The 20,633-nt window shown below is 35.4% G+C and overlaps 1 protein-coding gene across 17 annotated transcripts in view; it reads right to left on the bottom strand.

Annotated features, from left to right (window-relative positions):
- The window catches only part of LOC113248372 (probable ubiquitin carboxyl-terminal hydrolase FAF-X), a 155,144-nt gene that overhangs the window by 55,313 nt on the left and 79,198 nt on the right, over positions 1 to 20,633 (bottom strand). For 16 of the 17 annotated variants that reach the window (XM_044380522.3, XM_026489772.4, XM_044380523.3 and 13 more), the window contains 8 exons: positions 19,745 to 19,985; positions 19,274 to 19,423; positions 18,359 to 18,479; positions 8,917 to 9,047; positions 8,458 to 8,736; positions 5,044 to 5,169; positions 4,023 to 4,148; positions 3,414 to 3,583 (listed from right to left, as the gene is read on the bottom strand). In XM_044380522.3, coding sequence (XP_044236457.1) covers positions 3,414 to 3,583; positions 4,023 to 4,148; positions 5,044 to 5,169; positions 8,458 to 8,736; positions 8,917 to 9,047; positions 18,359 to 18,479; positions 19,274 to 19,423; positions 19,745 to 19,985 — 1,344 coding nt within the window. The remainder of the gene's footprint in view (positions 1 to 3,413; positions 3,584 to 4,022; positions 4,149 to 5,043; positions 5,170 to 8,457; positions 8,737 to 8,916; positions 9,048 to 18,358; positions 18,480 to 19,273; positions 19,424 to 19,744; positions 19,986 to 20,633) is intronic. The other variant, XM_057315567.1, reaches the window with a different exon arrangement.

Raw genomic sequence — 20,633 nt, 5'->3', positions numbered from 1 at the left:
AGAAGAAAAGAAAAGAAAAAAGAAAAGAAAAGAAGAGAAAAGAAAAGAAGAGAAAAGGAAAGAAAAGAAAAAAAGCCTAGGAGCAGAAAAAGGTTCACTGGTGAACACTACTAAACAATAAAAAACCAATCAGTAATTTTTTGTGAACAATTTAAAGGGAGAAACTACGGAAATTTATTCCATAATGCCAAAATCATGATGACAACAAAGTCAGACAAAGATACTATATAAGAAAAGGACAACCACCCTTAAGAACAGAAATACAAATATTCTCAGAAGGGTCAAGAAGCATACGAAAAGGAGCTCATAAGTGAAATGCAAATCAAAACACAATGAGATGTCACTTTGCAGTCATTAGGATGACTCCTATCAAAACAACAGGTGGCATCAAATGTGGAAAAACTGGAATCCTTGTGCACTGTTGGGGGAATGTAAAATAGTGCAGTGACTATGGAAAAGAGTACTGAGATTCCTCAAAATACTAAAAATAGAAATAACTATGACCCAGGAATCCCACTTCTGGGTATATATGCAAAAGAATTCAAAGTAGGCTCTGGAAGAGATGTTTGCACATCCACATTCATCACAGAATTTTTCATCATAGCCAAGAGATGGAAGGAACAAAAATATCTATCAACAGATGAATGAATAAAGAATATTTGATAATATATACAGAGGAATTTTATGCAGCCTTAAAAAGGAGGGAAATCCTGTCACATGCTACAATATGGAAAAACCTCCAGGACATCATGCTAAACAACTAACCCAGTGATATAAAAACAAACAGTGTATTATTCCAATCATACAAAGAATCTAAAGTAGTCAAAATCATAGAAACAAAGAGTAAAACGGTGTGTGCCAAAGGGCAGTACTAGTGATGCTGCGGGTAGGCAAATTAGCGTTTACTGAGTACAGTTTCACTTCTGCAAGATGAAATAATTCTAGAGCTTCTATGAAATCATACAAATATATTAAATATTATATAACTATCAGCTTTAAAGTGGATAATTTAATGTTATATATTTTTTACCATAATAAAAAAATTAAAATTCCTCAACAAAATATTAGCAACCAAATTTGTAAGTATATTAAAAATATATTAAATATTAAAATATTAAAAATATTATACCCAATGACCAAGTGAGATTTATCCTAATAAAGCAAGACTTTCAATATACAAATCTGTATATTTTATTTTAATAAACCTATTTTTATTTTAATAAAACTGTTTCTGAATGGTGTCTGGGTGGCTTATTTGGTTGACCAGCTGCCTTCAGTTCAGGTCATGGTCCCAGGGTTCTGGGGATGGAGCTCTGTGATCCTCTGTGTCAGGGTTCTTGCTTAGCAGGGAGCCTGCTTCTCCCTCTCCCTCTCTGCCGCTTCCCCTGCTTGTGCTTTCTATCTCTCTCTCTGTGTCAAATAAATAAATAAAATCTTAAAAAATCTTAAAAAAAAAAAAATCTTAAAAATCTTAAAAAAAATTTCTTAAAAATCTTAAAAAAGCCCAAGCAATTTTTGACATATCACAAGGAATACAAGGAAAAAACTCTGCTACCACCTCAAATGATTCAGGAAAAACCTAAATAAATTCCAACCTTTTCATGATAAAAACACTTAATGAGCATAGAATATAAAGAAAATCTCGACAGGATAAAGATCCCATATGAAAAGCTTTGACTTAATATCATACTCAATGATGAACGACTAAAAGCATTCTCTCTGTATCAGGAACAAGATAAGGATGTCTGTTATTACCTCTTCTGCTCAATATAGAAGAGCATAAAGCAAAGAAAAGGCAAATGAACACATAAAAATTGGCAAGATGGAAGCAAAACTATTTGTAAAAGACATGATATCATATACTGATAAAATCTTAAAGAATTCATAAAGAAACTGAATTCAGTAAAACTGTGAATTATAAAATCAATACAGAAAAATTACTTGTATTTCTATGTAGTAGCAATGAATAATCAAGAAAGAAAACAATTAAGAAATTAGTTAGGAAAAAAATACTACCTACAATAGCAGGAAAAAGGACGAACACTCAAGATTAAATAAACATAACTAAGAAGGAGCAACTGTGTTGAAAGAAATGGAAGACCTAAATAATAAAGACAACATGGGTTGATGTACTGAAAAGACTTTATATTAAGATCTCAATGCTACCAAATCAATTAACAGATTTAACGTAATCTCTTCCAAAATTCATATGGTGTTTACTGCTGAAAGGGGAAAAACCTATCCTAAAATTCATATAAACAATCCAGTTTCAAAATGGATTTACTTATTTAAAAGATTTTATTTATTCATTTAAGAGAGAGAGAGAGTGTGTGAGCATGGAGGTGGGGGGTGGGGAGAGGGGAGACGGAGAAGCAGGCTCCCTGCAACATGGGGCTTGATCCCAGGACCCTGAGATCATGACCTGATCTGAAGGTAGACTCTCAACTGGGCCATCCAGTCTCCTGTAAAAATGGATTTAAAAAGATATTTCTCCACACTAGACATAGCATAAACACATGAAAAAATGTTCAACACCACTTACAGAAATAATCTAAACCATCATAAAATTTCATGTAACATCCCCAGGGAGGGCTACTATCTTAAAAAAAGGTAAAAAATAAGAAGCAAGGGAGAGGATATAGAGAAACTGGAACCTCTAATAAATTGCTTGTGGCAATATAATACAATAAGCCACTGTGTAACCCAGTTTTGTGGACCCTCAAAAAGTTTAACATAGAATTACCAAGTAGTATTAATTTTCAAGGCACATTCTCAAAAGAACTGAGAACCCAAAGAACTCAAACCCAGATACGCGGGTTCACAATCCATTACCATAACAGCAGTAGTTACAATACCCAAGAGTGGAGTATCCATCAACAGATGAACTGTATAAGCAAAAACATGGTATATACAGACAATGGATCATTCAGCTTTAAAAAGGAGGGAAATTCTGAAATATGCTATAACACGGATGAACTTTGAGAACATAATGCTAATATGAAACAATGCAAGCACAAAAGGACTAATACTGTGTGATTCCTTTTATTTTATGTGAGTTACTTATAATAGGCAAGTTCACAGAGATGGTATATAGATGGTATATAGAGTTAACAAGGAGATGGAAGGTTTGGAAAACAGGAATTTCATTTAAAAAAGTTTGTCTGGATAATGAAAAATTTAGGAAATAGTGGTGATAACTGCATGACACTTTATTAAAGTTCTTGAGGCCACTGAATTGTCCACTGAGGTTAAGCGTAACATGTTAAGTACAAGTTTCCTAAATATTAAAGTACTATGCAGACAACCAAAAAGCTTCCTTATTTGACCTGAGATAAATTATGATCAAAACTAATTCCTTTCTGCTTAGAAGAATAAGGTCGGCCTTTTTCTAGATTAAAAAAAAAATCACTTACTTGCTGGGACAGTGCAGTAATAAGTCAATGATAAATGTCTGCCAGGCTTTTTCTTTACTAAGTGCATCCAAGGCTGTTGGAATCAGAGCAAAACATAATGTCATCACTTCCAATGCTTCACAGCAAACCTGTTCATCCTCCATGTCTGGCTCACTGCTTGCACTGGGGGTCTGTAAAGTTAGAATCAAGAATAAATTACTCATTAATTTAAGATACATTGAAGTGTTTTATTTTCCAAGTAAAACTATATATTGTCAACTTAATTGCAGCTGTTAAGTTTACTTTAAACTAACAGATACAGGAGTGCCTAGGTGCCTCAGTGGGTTAAGTGTCCATCTTCGTCCCAAGTCATGATCCCAAGGTCCTGCAACTGAGTCCTGCATCAGCCTCCCTGCTCAGCAGAGAGAGTGCTTCTCCCTCTTCTTCTGCCCCTCTCCCCTGCTTGCATGTGTCTGTGCATGTGTGTGCTCTATCAGATAAATAAAAAAACAGAAAGACCCCCTAATAGATGGAAAGGACTTGGTCTTTAAAAGATGGCAGAGATCAATGAAAATTTAGTGCATGATTAACTTCTATATAAAAGGAATACAGTTTTGTAATAATTCTTACCATCTCATAAATTTTTGTGATTTCTTCATTTGGGCTAAATACCAAATCTAATGCCCCACATCCTGATGCCCAGATGATTTTCTGTATAGCTTTGATTACACAAGTATCAGGCATATATCTTGAAGCCTGAAAGAAAACAAAAACTTAAAAATGCTGACAAAATATCAAGTGAAGTTGTCAGAAAACAAAACACTTCTCTCTTTGTCATAGAAGTATAAATGGCTGTTAACACAAATATGCTCTGCACTGTCTTTAATATCTAAAGTAGCCATTGTCCCTTTTTTAAAAAAAATTCTCATGTCAAGTCATAAAATATATGCACATGAAGTAAAACACATTTAAATTCACATTCAATTCATATGTGTTTACATTGGTAAGAAAAAAAATCAGCCAACCAAAGCATGTGTGATTTGGTTAATTATCAAAATAAATAGTTTTATTCCCAATAGTGAAAAACTAGAAATAATCCTAATGTCTATGAACAGAACATTCAGGATGACCATAAAATATAGTACCACTCAAAATAGAATAAACCACAACACACAAATGACTGAAAAATTTTAAAATCATGCTGACCACAATAATTTTGACATAAAAGAGTACAGAATACGATCCCATTTGTGCAAAATTTAAGAAACAGATTAACTCTATAATGACAAAAAGCAGAGCAGTGGTTGCCTAGAGCCAGGAGCAGGAAACTTCTGGGTTGACGAAAATGTTTTCTTGACTATACCACTACTTTAAACTCACCATATGCTTTACTTTCATCTAGTTCATGCAATATAAATTATACCTCAAGAATCCTGTTTGGAAAGTATTTTCTAAAGTATGAATATTGACCAATAACATTAAAAAGAATTTTATGAAACTTAGGCCAAAATAAAAGAGGCTTATGGTCTCAGAATTTCTATTTAGCCCTAGATTGTGATAATCTTCATTTATTTATCAGTAACTAGATACTATAACAAGAATAATAAAAAATAAACCATCCCAGACTCCGAGATTTCAGTTTGATACTAACCTCATTAGATATTTGCTGGGCAAGACGTATGGATATATTTCTAAGCATGCACTCAGATGATGGATTAGGAATAATCTGAAGGGCATTTTGTAGCACCACTGCTTGATCATGAGTAACTTGGTTAATCTGTAAAAGTTAACATTTTTACTTGGAAGGAAAAATTTTATACATAAGCACATTTTCAAAAATTTGTACATATTAGCTTAACCCTCAGTTCCTCACCCATCACCACTCTTTTAGGATGTAATTCTTCCACATATCCACTGTACAATTTATGGTGATCTGCAGAAAAAGCATTTCAGATCGCCAACACTTAGACTTCTCTTAGTTATCTTTTGGAGTGACAATACTCTACTGCAAACTCCACTTTCAGATTAATTTAAAATTGTTTCTACAACTGAGTTCACTTTCCATTGCAGAAGAGAAATGACACAGCTTTCAACAATTCTTTACATGTTTCCACATAAATTCTTTCCCCAGCCCTCCTGGCTATTCCTGTCATGATATCACAAAGAAAAATGAGGGTACCAGGTAAATACACCTTCAATTTCTCATCCTCTAATCTTTAAATTTATAACTCTTCCCCTTTCAGTCTTTAAGATGTTCCCTCATTTTATTCAAAGGTACTTCTGCTATGTGTACACTAATGCTTCTCCACCCTAACATGCTAAAATTTCTATATCTTTGTCACTCCATTCTATCTATTTTTTTTTTTAAAGATTTTATTTATTTATTTGACAGAGACAGCCAGCGAGAGAAGGAACACAAGCAGGGGGAGTGGGAGAGAAAGAAGCAGGCTTATAGCAGAAGAGCCTGATGTGGGGCTCGATTCCATAACGCCGGGATCACGCCCTGAGCCCAAGGCAGACGCTTAACTACTGAGCCACCCAGGAGCCCCTCTATCTACTCTCTTTCACAGTAAAGTTTTATTAAGAAATTTTTAGGGGCACCTGGTTGACTCAGTCGGTTAAGTGATTTTGGCTCAATTCCTCAATTCATGATCTCTGGATTTTAAGGTCAAGACCTTCACTGGGCTCTGTGCTGGGCATGTAGTCTGCCTGAGACTCTCTCCCTCTCCTGCTGCCTCTCCCCCACCCTTCCTTGCTCTCTCTCTCTCTCAAAAAAACCCTCTGTATATATTTTTAAAAAGAGGTATTTTAGGGGCGCCTGGGTGGCTCGGTCGTTAAGCATCTGCCTTCAGTTCAGGGTGTGATCCCAGCGTTCTGGAATCAAGCCCCACATCAGGCTCCTCCACTGGGAGCCTGCTTCTTCCTCTCCCACTCCCCCTGCTTGTGTTCCCTCTCTTGCTGGCTATCTATCAAATAAATAAATAAAATCTTAAAAAAAAAAAAAAGAGGTATTTTAAGTAATTCAAAGGATTTCTATACACACAAAGGGGGCCAAAGCAGAATGACCAGGTAAAATACTTCCAGTTTTTCTCTAACCTCAAATCAAATCAGTTTATTTTTACTTAATGTATTATTTATTGTATATACCTATTAATTACTTAAATACTTCAATAAACGCTTGGAGGTCCAATTGCCTGGTGCTACTAAAAAGAAATTTCAAACAAAAACCACAACTGGTTGAAAGTATAGTTTTAGAGTCAGCCTGCCTCTTCACAGAGTGGGACTCTCAGATCATTTTATTACTGAGCCCAAATAGTTCATCTCTTTAGACCTTAATTTTCACTTACAAAATAGGAAGTAGTAAGAGTCATCCATCAAATAGGTCTAATATTGAAGATTAAATGATACAACATGGTGATCAGCACAGAAGAACTTGACATATCTGACCATTAAACATGCATACCCACAATATGAAACATTAAACTTGGGAGTAAAAATAGAGCATTTTAATTTTCTTTTTAAAATCTGCCGGGATGCCTGGGTGGCTTAGTTGGTTAAGTGTCTGTCTTTGACTTAGGTCATGATCTCTGAGTCCTGGGACTGAGCCCCACAACAGGCTCCCTGCACAGCAGGCAGTCTGCTTCTCCCTCTGCCCTTAACCCCACTTGTGTTCTCTCTCTCTCATTCTCACACTCCCTCAAATAAATAAAAAAAATCTTAAAATTTTATTGTGGTAAAAAACCACAATATTTAAATTTAAATGTGGTAAAAAAACCCACATTTTCCTTTTAACCTTTTTATTAATAGAAAACTAGAAAATTATATAAAAGTAGAGAGAAAGAAAAAAAAGTAGAATATGAATTACCCTAAACAACCCATTATCTAGCTTCTATAATCATCAAAATATCAGATTTTTTCACTGAATTTCAACTCTCTCAGTCTGACCACACCTCCCCAGAATTACATTAGAGAAAAACTCAGACATTGTATTTTATTTAAAAAACCTTAGCATATGACTCTTCTTTGAAACAAAACCCACAACACTATTATCCCATCAAAAGTAATTAATGATAATTCTAAATATCAAATGTGTAGTCATTGTTCAAATTTCTGCAATGAAAAACCAATCTATTTCTAAAAAAATCTGTATCTTTAAAAGCACTTTATCTTCGGTGAATAATTTAATAAAAATAAATAAATGAGCTAAAATTTAGTGTGATGTGAATGACACATTCAACCCTTGCATCATTTTTTTTTTTTAATAAAAACTTCCTCTTTAATCAAGGCTTTTTAACACGGAACAAATTTCTTGAATAAAATGAAAAGTTTCCAATACATTGAAACAAACCACCGTACATACAACACCTGGTAGGAAACAAAACAAAACAGCAAGTTTACACAATCCCTGTAACAGCCATAGCCGCCTTCTCAGATGCTTCCTCCATCTACCAAGTGTGTTCTGGTGGGTACAGAGCTCAAGCATGGTTTCTGGGGTAACACTCAGCTGAGGCTGCAGCCCGAAGAGCGCTCATCTGGCTGGGCCATGGTGCTGTTGGCTCTGCTCAAGCAAAGCAGTCAGCAGCACAAACAGTGTACTGAACATCCTTTAAATATCAAAGTGAGAAACAAGAGGCAACATAATGATGTCATCAGGAAGATGTCAGTGTGTCCTGAGAACATTCAGCGATGTTCATCAGGATGATACTGCGGCAGAGAAGAGTTTTTGTCAATTATGGTGGTTATGTTTGTCATAGTGGGAGAAGAGATGGTCAATACAACAATTAAATCTTTTCCTTTTATAACCACCTGTCTTTATACATCTTTCAGGTATCACTTAATAGAAGGTTCAGGTGAGTTTCTGAGACTTAAACAACTGAAACTCAAAAAATTAAGGGTAACAAGGCGTCCTATGAGATCACTAGAGAGTATTTACATTTCAATACAAATACAACTTAATACATTGAACTGAACTTATATTCTGTACTTAAGGATCACTAAGCAGTTTAAAGTTTAAAAATTAAATGTTAACCATAAAGCTTATTAATGATTTAAAAAGTTTTATTACCGGTGTTATGGGATCTGCACCTTCTATGACTGGCTGACAAGCTTCTGCTACAGCTCGAACATGGCCATAGCCTATGGCAGTTAACAAGAGTTTGGCTATCTTAAGACCATTGAAATAAGCACCCCTTCGAGTTTCTGTATCTGTATCTGGCAGGAAGTTATTTCTTGTTAACATACTCAGTACAAGAGGTAAGCCACCACTTTTCAAGAAGTGATACTGAAAGTCAGAGGAATCATCTGCCAAGGGTGCACTAGCAGGCATTAACAAGGCATAAACAACCTAGAAAAAAAAGGGAAGGGTTCTGTGTAAAAAGATGTTAAAACAATAATTTATAACTTCTATTTCCCTTATCATCAATACTAAAAAATTATTAAATATTTCACAAGATTACATTCTTATGCATGTTCTTTATATTACCATATGATGTAAACATTAGTTTTGAAAAAGAATAAAATGAACCTCTGTTAGGTATAGCACTCGGGACGCAGAAGGACCAAAGAAAAGTGATTCAAGAGATGGTCCGAGGTTATTTTCTCCAAGTTTTGCATGATCCAAACAGATAGCTCTTAATTTTTCTACTGTTGTGCTATCTGCAAAGAAAACACAAATGGATTAAAGTAAAATGTAATTCATATGTTAATATTTCAAATTTACTATACTAACGAGTATGATCTTAATTATAAAACATCATCAATAAGTATCATTTAGGCTGAGTTCTAAGATGAACTTTTAAAATATAACCAGACCTGGTCTAGTTAATGAATGATCAATCAGGGTTCTTTAACAGTCAACCCAAAACATGAAAGGAACAGTTTCCTATCCAGAGACCTCAAATCAACTATTCCTACTTTACCCAATGGAGACAGAAAAAAACCCACAACACAAAAACCAACCCCCCCTCCCAAACCACACAACACTGAGGAGTTAGTTGTTCCGGAAACATAAACAACACAAGCTCCTGCCATTAAGTTCTCAATTATTTGCTCCATATGATGAACAATTTGTTTTTGCTTTTTCAAAGAAAACTGAGGTACCATTTAAAAGAAACAACTTTCCTAATGTATATCTAACAGTAAAAAAGTTTTGCATTTTCCTTTTGTATAAAGATGTAAGACTTACAAAAAATGAAGAGATAAAACTAAAAAGATGATCCCCTCTCAAAAGATCTTAGATTATACAATAATTTCTTACATATGATGCTAAAAATACAAGTGGCAAGAGGAAAAACAGATTAATGGGACTATATCAAAATTAATCTTTCGTGCATAAAAGTATACTACTAGAAAATAAAAAGAAAATGCACAAGATGGGAAAGAACATTTTTAAGTTGTTTAAGGGACTTATATCTGAATGTACCATAACATTTAAAATTCAATTAAAAAAAAAAACAACACTTCAAAAGTAAGCAAAGGCTATAAAAGACATTTCTCCAAAGACACACAAATGGCTGGAAGTCCATGAAGAAACACTTAACACCATTAGTCATCACCGAAATGCAAATGAAAACCTCAGTAAGATGATCCTTTACCACAACTAACATGACATAAATTGAAAAACAGTATTAGTTATCAGTGAAACATGGAAAAACTGGGTCCCTTATACTTTACTTGTGGGACCAGGAATGGTGCCACCACTTTGGAAAACAGTTTGGCAGTTCCCCAATATGTTAAACATGGAGTTACTAAATCATCCAGCAAATTTTCTCCCCGAAAAAAAACTAGTACACAAATGTTCACAGCCGCATTATTTATAACAGTGGACACAAACTAAGTGTCTACTAGCAGATGAATAGAAGACAAAACTGTGATACACATACACTGAAATATACATACCTTCAGCCCTAAAAAGAAATTCAATTCTGACAACACTACCACATGAATGAACATATCTTTAATGCTAAGTGAAATAAGCCAGTCATATAAAGACAACTAGTGTATGAATCCCCTTATATGGGGTTATCTACAGAAGTCAAACTCAAACAAAGTAGAATGCGGTTGCCAGTAGCTGTGAAGAGCAGGTTATATAAGACAATGTTCTTGTGCTTAGGAAACACACACTGAGATGTTTATGTAAAAAGCTGTAGGTGTCTGTAACTTTCTCTCAGGAAGTTAGAAAAATTACATAAAGAATGATACAGCCAATGTACCAAAATGTTAACTGTTACTGAATACAGAAGAGTATTTGGAAATTCGTTTTTTTTTTTTTTTTAAGATTTTATTTATTTATTTGAGAGAGATGGTGAGTGAGTGAGTAAGAGCAGCAGGGAGAGAGAAGCAGGTTCTCTGCGGAGCTGAGATCCTGACGTGGGGCTCGATCCCAGGACCCTGAGACCATGACCTGAGCCAAAGGCAGACATTTAACCAACTAAGCCACCCAGGCATCCCTGGAAGTTCTTTGTATCATCCTATATAGCTCTAAAATTACTGCAACATAAACAGTGGGTTTTATAACAGGACAAAAAAGATTAAAAAAAATATTATTTTTAATGGAAAAGAAGAAACTGCTCTTTTCTTTCCCTACCACCACCGCCATGGGTACCATGCATACTCCTGGTGGCTTAATTGAAATTGAGGTCTGACTATGTGAAGGAGCAGGTCCATAAACTGGCCCAGAAGGGACCGACTCTTTCACAAATCAGTGTGATCCTGAGAGTCTCCCACAGTGTTGCACAAGCATATTTTGTAAACAGACAATAAAAACTTAAGTCCAGAGGACCTCCTCCTGATCTTCCTAAGGACCTCTACAATTTGATAAAGAGACATGTTGGTTTTCAAAAGCATCTTAAGGATGCTAAATTCTGATTTTTTAAGATTTTATTTGTCAGGGATAGAGCGCAAGCAGAGGGAGTGGCAGAGAGAAAGGGCGAAGCAGGGAGCCTGATGTGGGGCTCGCTCCCAGGACCTGAGATCATGACTTGAGCTGAAGGTAGACGCTTAATGGACTGAGCCACCCAGGCATCACAATTTTAACAATCTTACTGAGAACTGCTGTAATCACCAGTAGACTCAATATTATAAGACCAAAAAGTCCCGCCACCCCAAATTGGAAATATAAGTCATCCATAGTCTCTGCCCTGGTTACATAAATTTGTCTACATAATTAAGTAATAAAACCACTGTCTACTTAGAAAAAAAATAACACAATGTAGGAAAAGAAAATAAGAAAAAACCCTACCAATAACAGTGTAAGAAAAATGACTATAGCCTGCTCTACAACTTACTGCCTATATGAATGACCTCACATTCAACTGGCAAACAGGGAAATACTGTCAGTATACTATGACACATGAAGATACTGAGTATCATCAGGGGAAAGCAAATCAAGATCTTACACCTATCAGAAAGGCTAGAATCAAAAAGACAAAAACTAAGTGTTGGCAATTAATGTGAAAAAAGGAACCCTCATGACCCGTGGTGGGAACGTAAACTGATGTAACCACTACATAAAGGTATGGAGATAGAAATATCATATGATACAATAATTCTACTACTGAGTATTTACCAAACGAAAATGAAAACACTAATTCGAAAAGATATGTGCACTCATATGTTTATTGCAGTATTATCTACAATAGCCAACATTTGGAAGCAGTCAAGTGTCCAATGATGGATGCATGGATAAAGAAGTGGTGTATATATACAACGGAGTATCGCTCAGCCATAAAAAGAACATAAAAGATCTTGCCATTTGTGGTAACATGGATGATTATAGGGCATATAATGCTAAATGAAATGTCAGTCAGAGAAAGAAAACAGCATATGATTTCACTTACATATAGAACCTAAAAGAACAAATGAACAGAACAAACAACAAAAAAAGCAGAAACAGATCTATAAGTACAGAGAACAAACTGATGGTTAGAGGGGGAGGGGAAGGAAAAAGGAGGGGTAGGACATGGGCAAAATTCGTAAAGGGGATTGGGAGAAGCAGGTTTTCAGTTACGGTTCAGGTATGAAATGAATAAATACCATTTCAGGTATGAAATGAATAAATCACCCAAATAAAAGTTACAACATAGGAAATATATACATTAGTCAATGGGACTGAAATACTGTTGTATGATGACAGATGGTAGGTACTTTTGGTGAGGACAGTATACGTATAGTTGTTGAATCACTACACTGTATGCCTGAAAGTAACATTGTGTGTCAAGTCTATATCAAATTAAATAAAATGGAGTTAAACAAACAAAAAAAAAGGCAGAAGAAAACATTAAAAGTAAACAACTATCCCCAGTCTTACAGAGAAGAAAAAAATGTAAACAATTATTCCCAGTCTTACAGTGCCTTAGTCCTCAATAGGTTCTACCTCCTCGTATGTCTACTTTTGAAAGTCTATTCTATTTCAGAGCTTTACTTCCAACCAAATGCCTTACCTCAAAGCTATCTAGGTAGTAATTACTCTTCTATCATTTCTAGAACATTTAATATATATCCAAAACAAGATCTAATATACAAAGATACCTGCTTCAATTTTATGTGGAAGAACAGCCTGGCCTGAAGAATTGGAACATAGGTTTATGAAGGCAGAGTATATGGAAAAGGGTGGTAACAGAGACAAGGGATTGGTTCATTACAGGATTAATCAAATAAGCGCACATACATAGGTAATGTCAAAGAAGGCTTGTCACCGTCAGGTAAGTAAGTCTAAAATACTGACAAGAAGAAAGCATAAGAAAGACTGTAGATTAGATTGCAACTGGAGGTACTGTTGTGGCTTTATGTAAGTCACATAAAATTTCTACTCTTGTTTATTTCGAGGATATAGGAAGAGCAATGAACAGCAATTAATACTTGGCAACCATATCTTAGCTTCTAAATACCATTTTACACTACAAGAAACTTCCAGTAAATGGCTGATTCCAGAAGGAGCCCAAAAATAAGTTCATTTGCTGGCTAAGATATAAATGCCATTTAACTCTGTTGAGGTCATTAAACCATGGTTGAGTGCAGCAGCCACAGAACTGTGTCCAGAGAAAATAAATGTCTTTAACAAGAAAAACTCCTTCAGAGTTGAGAGCATAAGAAATAATGTTAAAAGTCAACTGAAAACAAGGCACTGGGAATAGTGGTGACAGAGGCATAGGTACAGAAAGAATTGTGCACATAATTAATGCTACTGAATTATAGTCAGAGTAAATTTTATGTCATTTATATTTTACCACAATAATAAAACAGAACAAAAGCAATGCAGATGAATTTGAATATTTTTGTTTAGCCCATGATGAGCTGACAGATATCAAAGTGGCTCAGTAGTTGTTTAGGCTAAGTCAATGTCAACTTTTCAGGCCATGAATTAAGAATAACAGTCTGCAGGGCACGTGGGTGGCTCAGTTAGTTAAGCGTCTGCCTTCAGCTCAGGTCATGATCCCAGGGTTGGGGGACTGAGCCAGGTATCTGGCTCCCTGCTCAGAGGGGAGTCTGCTTCTCCTTCTGCCTCTCCTCCTGCTCATGCTTTTTCTCTGTCTCTCAAAGGAAGGGAGGGAGGGAGGGAGGAAAGAAGGAAGGAAGGGAAGAAAGAAAGAGAAAGAGGGAGGAAGGAAGGAGGGAGGAAGGGAGGGAAAGAAAGACCTTAAAAAAATTAACAGGCTGCATGAAACGACAGATGAAAATATTTTCAAAGAAGCTGAGAAAACATTAATTTAGTGCAATCTGGTGGACTGTGTTACAACTCACTGTAAATGTTATGTTTGGAACACAAAAAGATTGAAGAGGAAATATTTACATAGTGTATGGAAATGTTATGTGTTTAAAGCCCCTGGGCATTCATTCATTGTATTATTCATCAGCCAGTATTCTGTGGAAAACATGTGAATTTATAATGTGTTATTACAACAGCAGTGCCAATAGTAAACCATTCACCTTTACGGATTTATCATCAGTTCTAGGACTTTCTGTTGGAACTTGCCATCCTACTCCATGATAGTTCAATGGGTTAGCAGTAATAAAGCTTAAACTCTGATTTTTAAAGCACAAGGTTGAAAATAAAATTTCTTTTAAAGAAGAGAGTTTCACAACTACTGTAACCAAACACTGAAAGTGTAGAAATTTAGCTTTTGCTGTAGACTTGACATTTCTTAATAAATCATAAAGCAAAAACAGTGCTTTAAATAAAAAACAGTGCAGTAAAGTCATTTAGATGCCAACATTGTTTAATTCATTAAGTAATGTCAAGGACTACCCATTTCCCATTGCTATCAAAGTTAAAACATAAGGTGAGGGCGCCTGGGTAGCGCAGTCTTTAGGCAGCTGCCTTCGGCTCAGGGCGTGATCCCGGCGTTCTGGGATCGAATCCCACATCGGGCTCCTCCGCTGGGAGCCTGCTTCTTCCTCTCCCACTCCCCCTGCTTGTGTTCCCTCTCTCGCTGGCTGTGTACCTCTGTCAAATAAATAAATAAATAATCTTAAAACAAAAAAAACAAAAAAAACATAAGTTGAGATATGCACTTCTTTTTTTTTCTTCTAAGATTTTATTTATTTATTTGACAGAGAGAGACAGCAAGAGAGGGAACACAAGCAAGGGGAATGTGAGAGGGAGAAGCAGGCTTCCCACCAAGCAGGAAGCCTGATGTGGGACTCGACCCCAGAAGGCCGAGATCATGACCTGAGCCAAAGGCAGACACTCAATGGCGGAGCCACCCAGGCGCCCCTAGATATGCATTTCTATACAAACTGTATAGAAAATTTTAAACTCAGAGTTTGGAAAATATATCAGCTATAAATATGTAGCATTTTTCAAACCCAGATGAAAGTGTAAAGAAAACTCCGTTTTTTAAAAATACATTTAACTGTGTAAGTGAGGAGCTTCTACCTAGCCTAAATTTCAAGGCAATTAATCTCCAATGTACTGACATACTAAAAGTCAAATATTAAAGTATACTGAGAAAAGGATGAAGAGAATTCTATAAATTCCTTTCATGCACTATTCATGGAATGATAACCAGTAGTACCTGTTTGTGGAAAAACCACATCAAAGATAAAATATATAAAACTTATGTTTTATAGATCAGCAATAACAGATAATTACTTGCAACTAGGAAACAAGCTTTTGAGCCCCCTTAGATAAAGTCATACCCCCCACCCAAAATTCCATTATTCTCACAAGCACAACAGTATTTTAAAAAATTGCACTCTATTATTTTTAGTGTTAGAATTTTGCTAATAATAAGTCTGGGGGGGGGGTGGCTGGGTGGTTTAGTTGGTTAAACATCTGCCTTTGGCTCAGGTGAGGATCCCAGGGTCCTGGGATGGAGTCTGACATCAGGATCCCTGCTCAGTGGGGAGTCTGCTTCTTCCTCCACTGCTCCCCCTGCTGTGCTCTCTCTGTCAGACAATAAAAATCTATTAAAAAAAGAAAAAATTTGTGGAAATTTGTTTTTTCCCTCATTACTTAAGCTCCTACATAATATCCTTTTTTTTTTTTTTTAAAGATTTTATTTATTTATTTGACAGAGAGAGAGACAGGCAGCGAAGAGAGGGAACACAAGCAGGGGGAGTGGGGAGGAAGAAGCAGGCTCCCAGCAGAGCGTGGAGCCCGATGCGGGGCTCGATCCCAGGACCCCGGGATCACGCCCTGAGCCAAAGGCAGACACTCAACGACTGTGCTACCCAGGCGCCCCCATAATATCCTTCTTTATGCCTCTTGACCCACAAAGCCAAAAATATTATCTGGCCGTTTAAAAAAAAAAAAATCTAAACTCTTTGCTAAAGACATTACTGGAGAAACTGGTGAAAACATGAAAAGAAGTGAAACTTGAGTGGGATCAGTCCGATGGCAGAAATATGTTCACTGTTAATTTCTGATTTAGATGTTATATAGAATGCCATCATTTGAAGGGAACACACATGATTGTTGTGGGCGATGATAAAAACATCAAATCAATAAATTACTCTGATACAGCTTAAAAAAAAAGTTCTTTGTACTGTACTTCCCACTTTTCTGAATTCTGCAATTACCTCAGTAATAATAACATATACAGGGTTTTGCAGGACATGAGGTTTTGCAGAACATATAGCAGAAACACTGTAAAATGTTCATAAAATAAAAACACAACTCTATGAAGTAGTAACAGAAAAAAGAGACCACGAAAAAGTTACAAACTAAAAGAAAGTCAACTAAAGAGTTCTGCACAAATATTTTTTCTAAAGATTTTCCTCTCTTTTTTTTTTCCCCTTTTTAAGGTTTTATTTATTTGACAGAGAGAGGTAAAACACAAGCAGGAGGAGCTGGAGAGGGAGAAGCAGGCTCCCTGCTCAGTGGGAAGCCCAATGTGGAGCTTAATCCCAGAACTCTGGGATCATGACCTGAAGTGAAGGCAGATGCTTAATCGACTGACCCACCCAGGCACCGCCCCCCCACAAATAAATTTTTAAAAAGGAAAGCTAAAGAGAGTAAGTGAGAGGCAAAATTGTAAGTAAGACAGACTTAGCAACATTCTACACAAATATACAACAGCACATTCTAAAGTAAGCAAACAAACAAACAAAACCTTCAAAAGTACAAGTAAGGCCACGAAGAAAAAAAGGAAAAATTAATGTTTTCACCAGTAAGGTCCACTGAACCCTCATCGACAAAAGACACACATCCACCCCCCCACCCAAGGCACTTCATCATATGATTTCAGAACTCAAAGAAAAGCAAAACAAAAAATCCCAACCTTTCCAAACAGAAAGCTCAGTCTTCCCACTAGCCTACACTGCTATGGAACTATAATGGAACAAACATTCAACCTTCAACTCTATGCTCATACTACTGGATGTAAAAAACAAGAACAAAAGGAAAAAATACAAATTGCTGCGAGTGAGATTTTAGTTGTATTCAGGTGAACAATCTTTAAAAAAATTGTGCTTCCCCTTATGTATCCTTTATTAGGAGGATGTGCTTCAACAAAATGAGAAATGACCCAAAAAAGAAACACCACAAAGGAAAACAGTAGGATCCATCAAAAGAAAGTCTATTACAAAGAAGTCCAGAATGGTAACTATCAAAGAAAAAAAACACACTAAAGGAAAAGGAGGAAACTCCAAAGAAAGTAAGATACAACTATGACTATGTGGAAAATATTTTAATAAATTATTAGACAGAATGTGAGAAACTTAATAATAAAGGCCAAAGAAAGATAAGTAAATATAAGGGCAGAATTTTAAAATCTAGAATAAACAAGTGTGAACCACCTGTGAAATGAAAATATTTTCACCTAAATGTTGAGTCACTGTGTTATATACCTGAAACTAAAGTAACACTATATGTTACCACATTGGAATTAAAACAGAAACCTAAAAAAATTAATAAAATAAAAAAGAAAATATTTTAATACTCTTTTTAAAATGTCAGTAACATATTTTACTAAGCCAGATATGTACGTATTTACAGTTCTGAAAATGTAAATGATTTATATAGATTTAAGCAAAAAGTATGAGATGACCAAAAAAGGATGAGAGAATAAGAAATACATTTTTGTCTAACATTAAGTATATAATACCCAAATGACATAAACATAATATGAACATATACTTTAGAGATCATTTGGCATATGCAATAATAAAAGGTAAATGCTGAAAATGGTTGTTTCTTTGAAAGGGAAATGGAGCATGGGGGGGGTGAGGTAGCAGTTCATTGTACTTCACCGTAGTCTATCAAGAATCTTAACTTTCTGAATTGTCTGCATTAGTCTACTGAAACTAATGTAAAAATTAAATGCTAAAAATTTTTTATTTTTTTAAATTTTAAAGTAATCTCTGCATCCAAAGTGGGCTTTGAACTCACACTCCTGAGATCAAGAGGCACACACTCCCACTATCTGAGCCAGCCAGTCCTATGTTAAATATTCTATCTTATGCACTTGCGACATCAAGGGGAAGAGGGTTGTGGGGGTGGGGGAAAGTCAGGACAATTTCCTTACCTGGGGGCATAAGTTTCATAAGTATTCTTGCTCCATCCCTAAGAGGCGGCATATTCAGATTGCTGCCTAAATCTGCAATTTGCCAAAGGAAAGATATGTATCTGGGATGCAGTGACATTATCTGGAATACAGAAAACAAAAAAAATTCAGCTATAACAAGTTTAAAAGGTTTTTGTTATTAAAAAAAAACGTATTCACTAACCCCAAGTAAGCTTTCCATCTATCACATCTTTTGCATTTTTACTACCTGAAATTATCTGCCTTCCTCATCTTTTCACTTTCACAAATCCACTGATCTCTTAAGATTGAAAATTTATTAAGTTTTCCAACTACTTTGGAGTAATTTCTTTGCACCAGTTGTATAAATTTCACATAGCACTCAGACGTTTATACAAAATGGACTTCATCCTTTGGGGGGTAGAAAACTGCTGATAAATCTCTAATCTCATTGTTAAAAGGACCCAAATCCTTCTAACACTGAAGCAGCTGGGGTTACTGAGGCTGTGACAATTCTTAAGAGCTGAAGGGATGAGAAAATGTGAAGAAATTAAGCAGTTATTGATTTCTTAGGTATGAAAAATGTTACTAAGACTTAGAGAAAGACAGCAGATTGTATATTTTAAAATCAGTTCCAAAGAAAAGACTTAGCGTAGAATTTCCTACAGCTATATATAAAAATGTTACAGTTCAACTGTAACAGATTCTACACAAACATAATACTCTATCTGTGAAGAAATTTTATTTTAAATTTTAACAATTAAAAAATCCATCCAGAAGTTAATAGTTAACTGCATATATTTATTTGCATTTGCTGCATCTATGAACTTGAAAACTGCTTACAAAAAGAGCCATTCCATACATTTCTTTGTATCTGCAGAGGAAAGTGTAATGCTTCACAGTTAGTAGTTAACTTACCACCCCAGGCAAACAACTTTCCACTTCTGGATTGGGACCATCACTGTAGTGATTACAATGGTTGCCAGGTGATCCAGTTGAAGAATCAGAAGAACTATCAGGGCTTGATGGCATATTGGAACTTACTTGTGTAAGTTTAGCTGTAATTACCTAAAAATGATAGAATATATTAGTAGCAAAGACAAGGGAAAATACTTCCACAAAATACAGAAATTTGATATACCAAAAGACTAGGAAATAATTCATGTTTTAATTTTAGAAATATTTAAAAAGTACTGTTCAAAAAAACCATTTAGTAGTTTACTTTCTTCACTATACTAGTATCATGATACCTATCCCTTTCAGCATAATAATCCAAAAACTTAATGGAGGAGACCACACATAAATCTCTTTATAAATATTTACTGAATTAATGAAAACAGTTTCAATGTTTAATTCTTTGGGAGTATCTGAAATTATATATGTACTTACTGATTTATCTTTTAAGTTTAATTGTCCTATTAGCTTTCTGTCATCTTCAGAATCTATTAGTTCACCACCCACAAAGAGTTCAATTTTTGTATGGGCTACATTTGCTTTAATACGGTTGAGAATGCATCGTCGTACTGAACCAACTGTATCATTTGTATGAGACCATATGTCCAAGTCATCAACCTGTCTGCCATGGTTTGGAAATCGAACTATAAGAGAGAGGTGTTTACCACGGAATGCTCTAAAAAAAAATTAATTAAAAAAGTTAGAAATTAAAAAAAAAGTACAATCATATTCAGCAGACAACCAACAACATGAAGCTGGGACAACTATTTTCTTATTATGAGGAATATTAAAAATAATTTTTTTATTTTCGTCAGTTATGAACATTATAGTTAGTGTTGGAAATACAATATTATATTCCATTGTGGTTAATCTTTGTTTCTATGGCTAGAGAACCAAAGATTTCCACTGTATGATAAGATGTAATAGACATCAGTTAATTTTAAGCTAGAAAAGTTCAATACACTAAGAATATTTTCAAAGATAGAACAGATAGAGTTTAACTTGAAAGTATCAACAGAAAAGTTAAAATGCATGTTTCCATTAAATATTTACAAAAAATATATATTTTTTAAAAGATTTTATTTATTTATTTGACAGAGAGAAAGGAAATGAGAGAGGGAACATAAGCAGGGGGAGTAGGAGAGGGAGAAGCAGGATTCCCGTGGAGCAGGGAGTCCGATGCGGGACTCAGTCCCAGAACCTTGGGATCACGACCTCAGCCGAAGGCAGACACTTAACAACTGAGCCACCCGGTGCCCCACATTTACAAAAATTCTTAGTAACAAAAGTCACTCAAAAATACTTATCTTGCAGTACTCTCTTC

Source organism: Ursus arctos, chromosome Y (assembly GCF_023065955.2).
Source record: "Ursus arctos isolate Adak ecotype North America chromosome Y, UrsArc2.0, whole genome shotgun sequence".
Classification (NCBI taxonomy): domain Eukaryota; kingdom Metazoa; phylum Chordata; class Mammalia; order Carnivora; family Ursidae; genus Ursus; species Ursus arctos.
The sequence above is the reverse complement of the archived record's forward strand: the minus strand, read 5'-3'. Positions and strand labels throughout refer to the sequence as shown.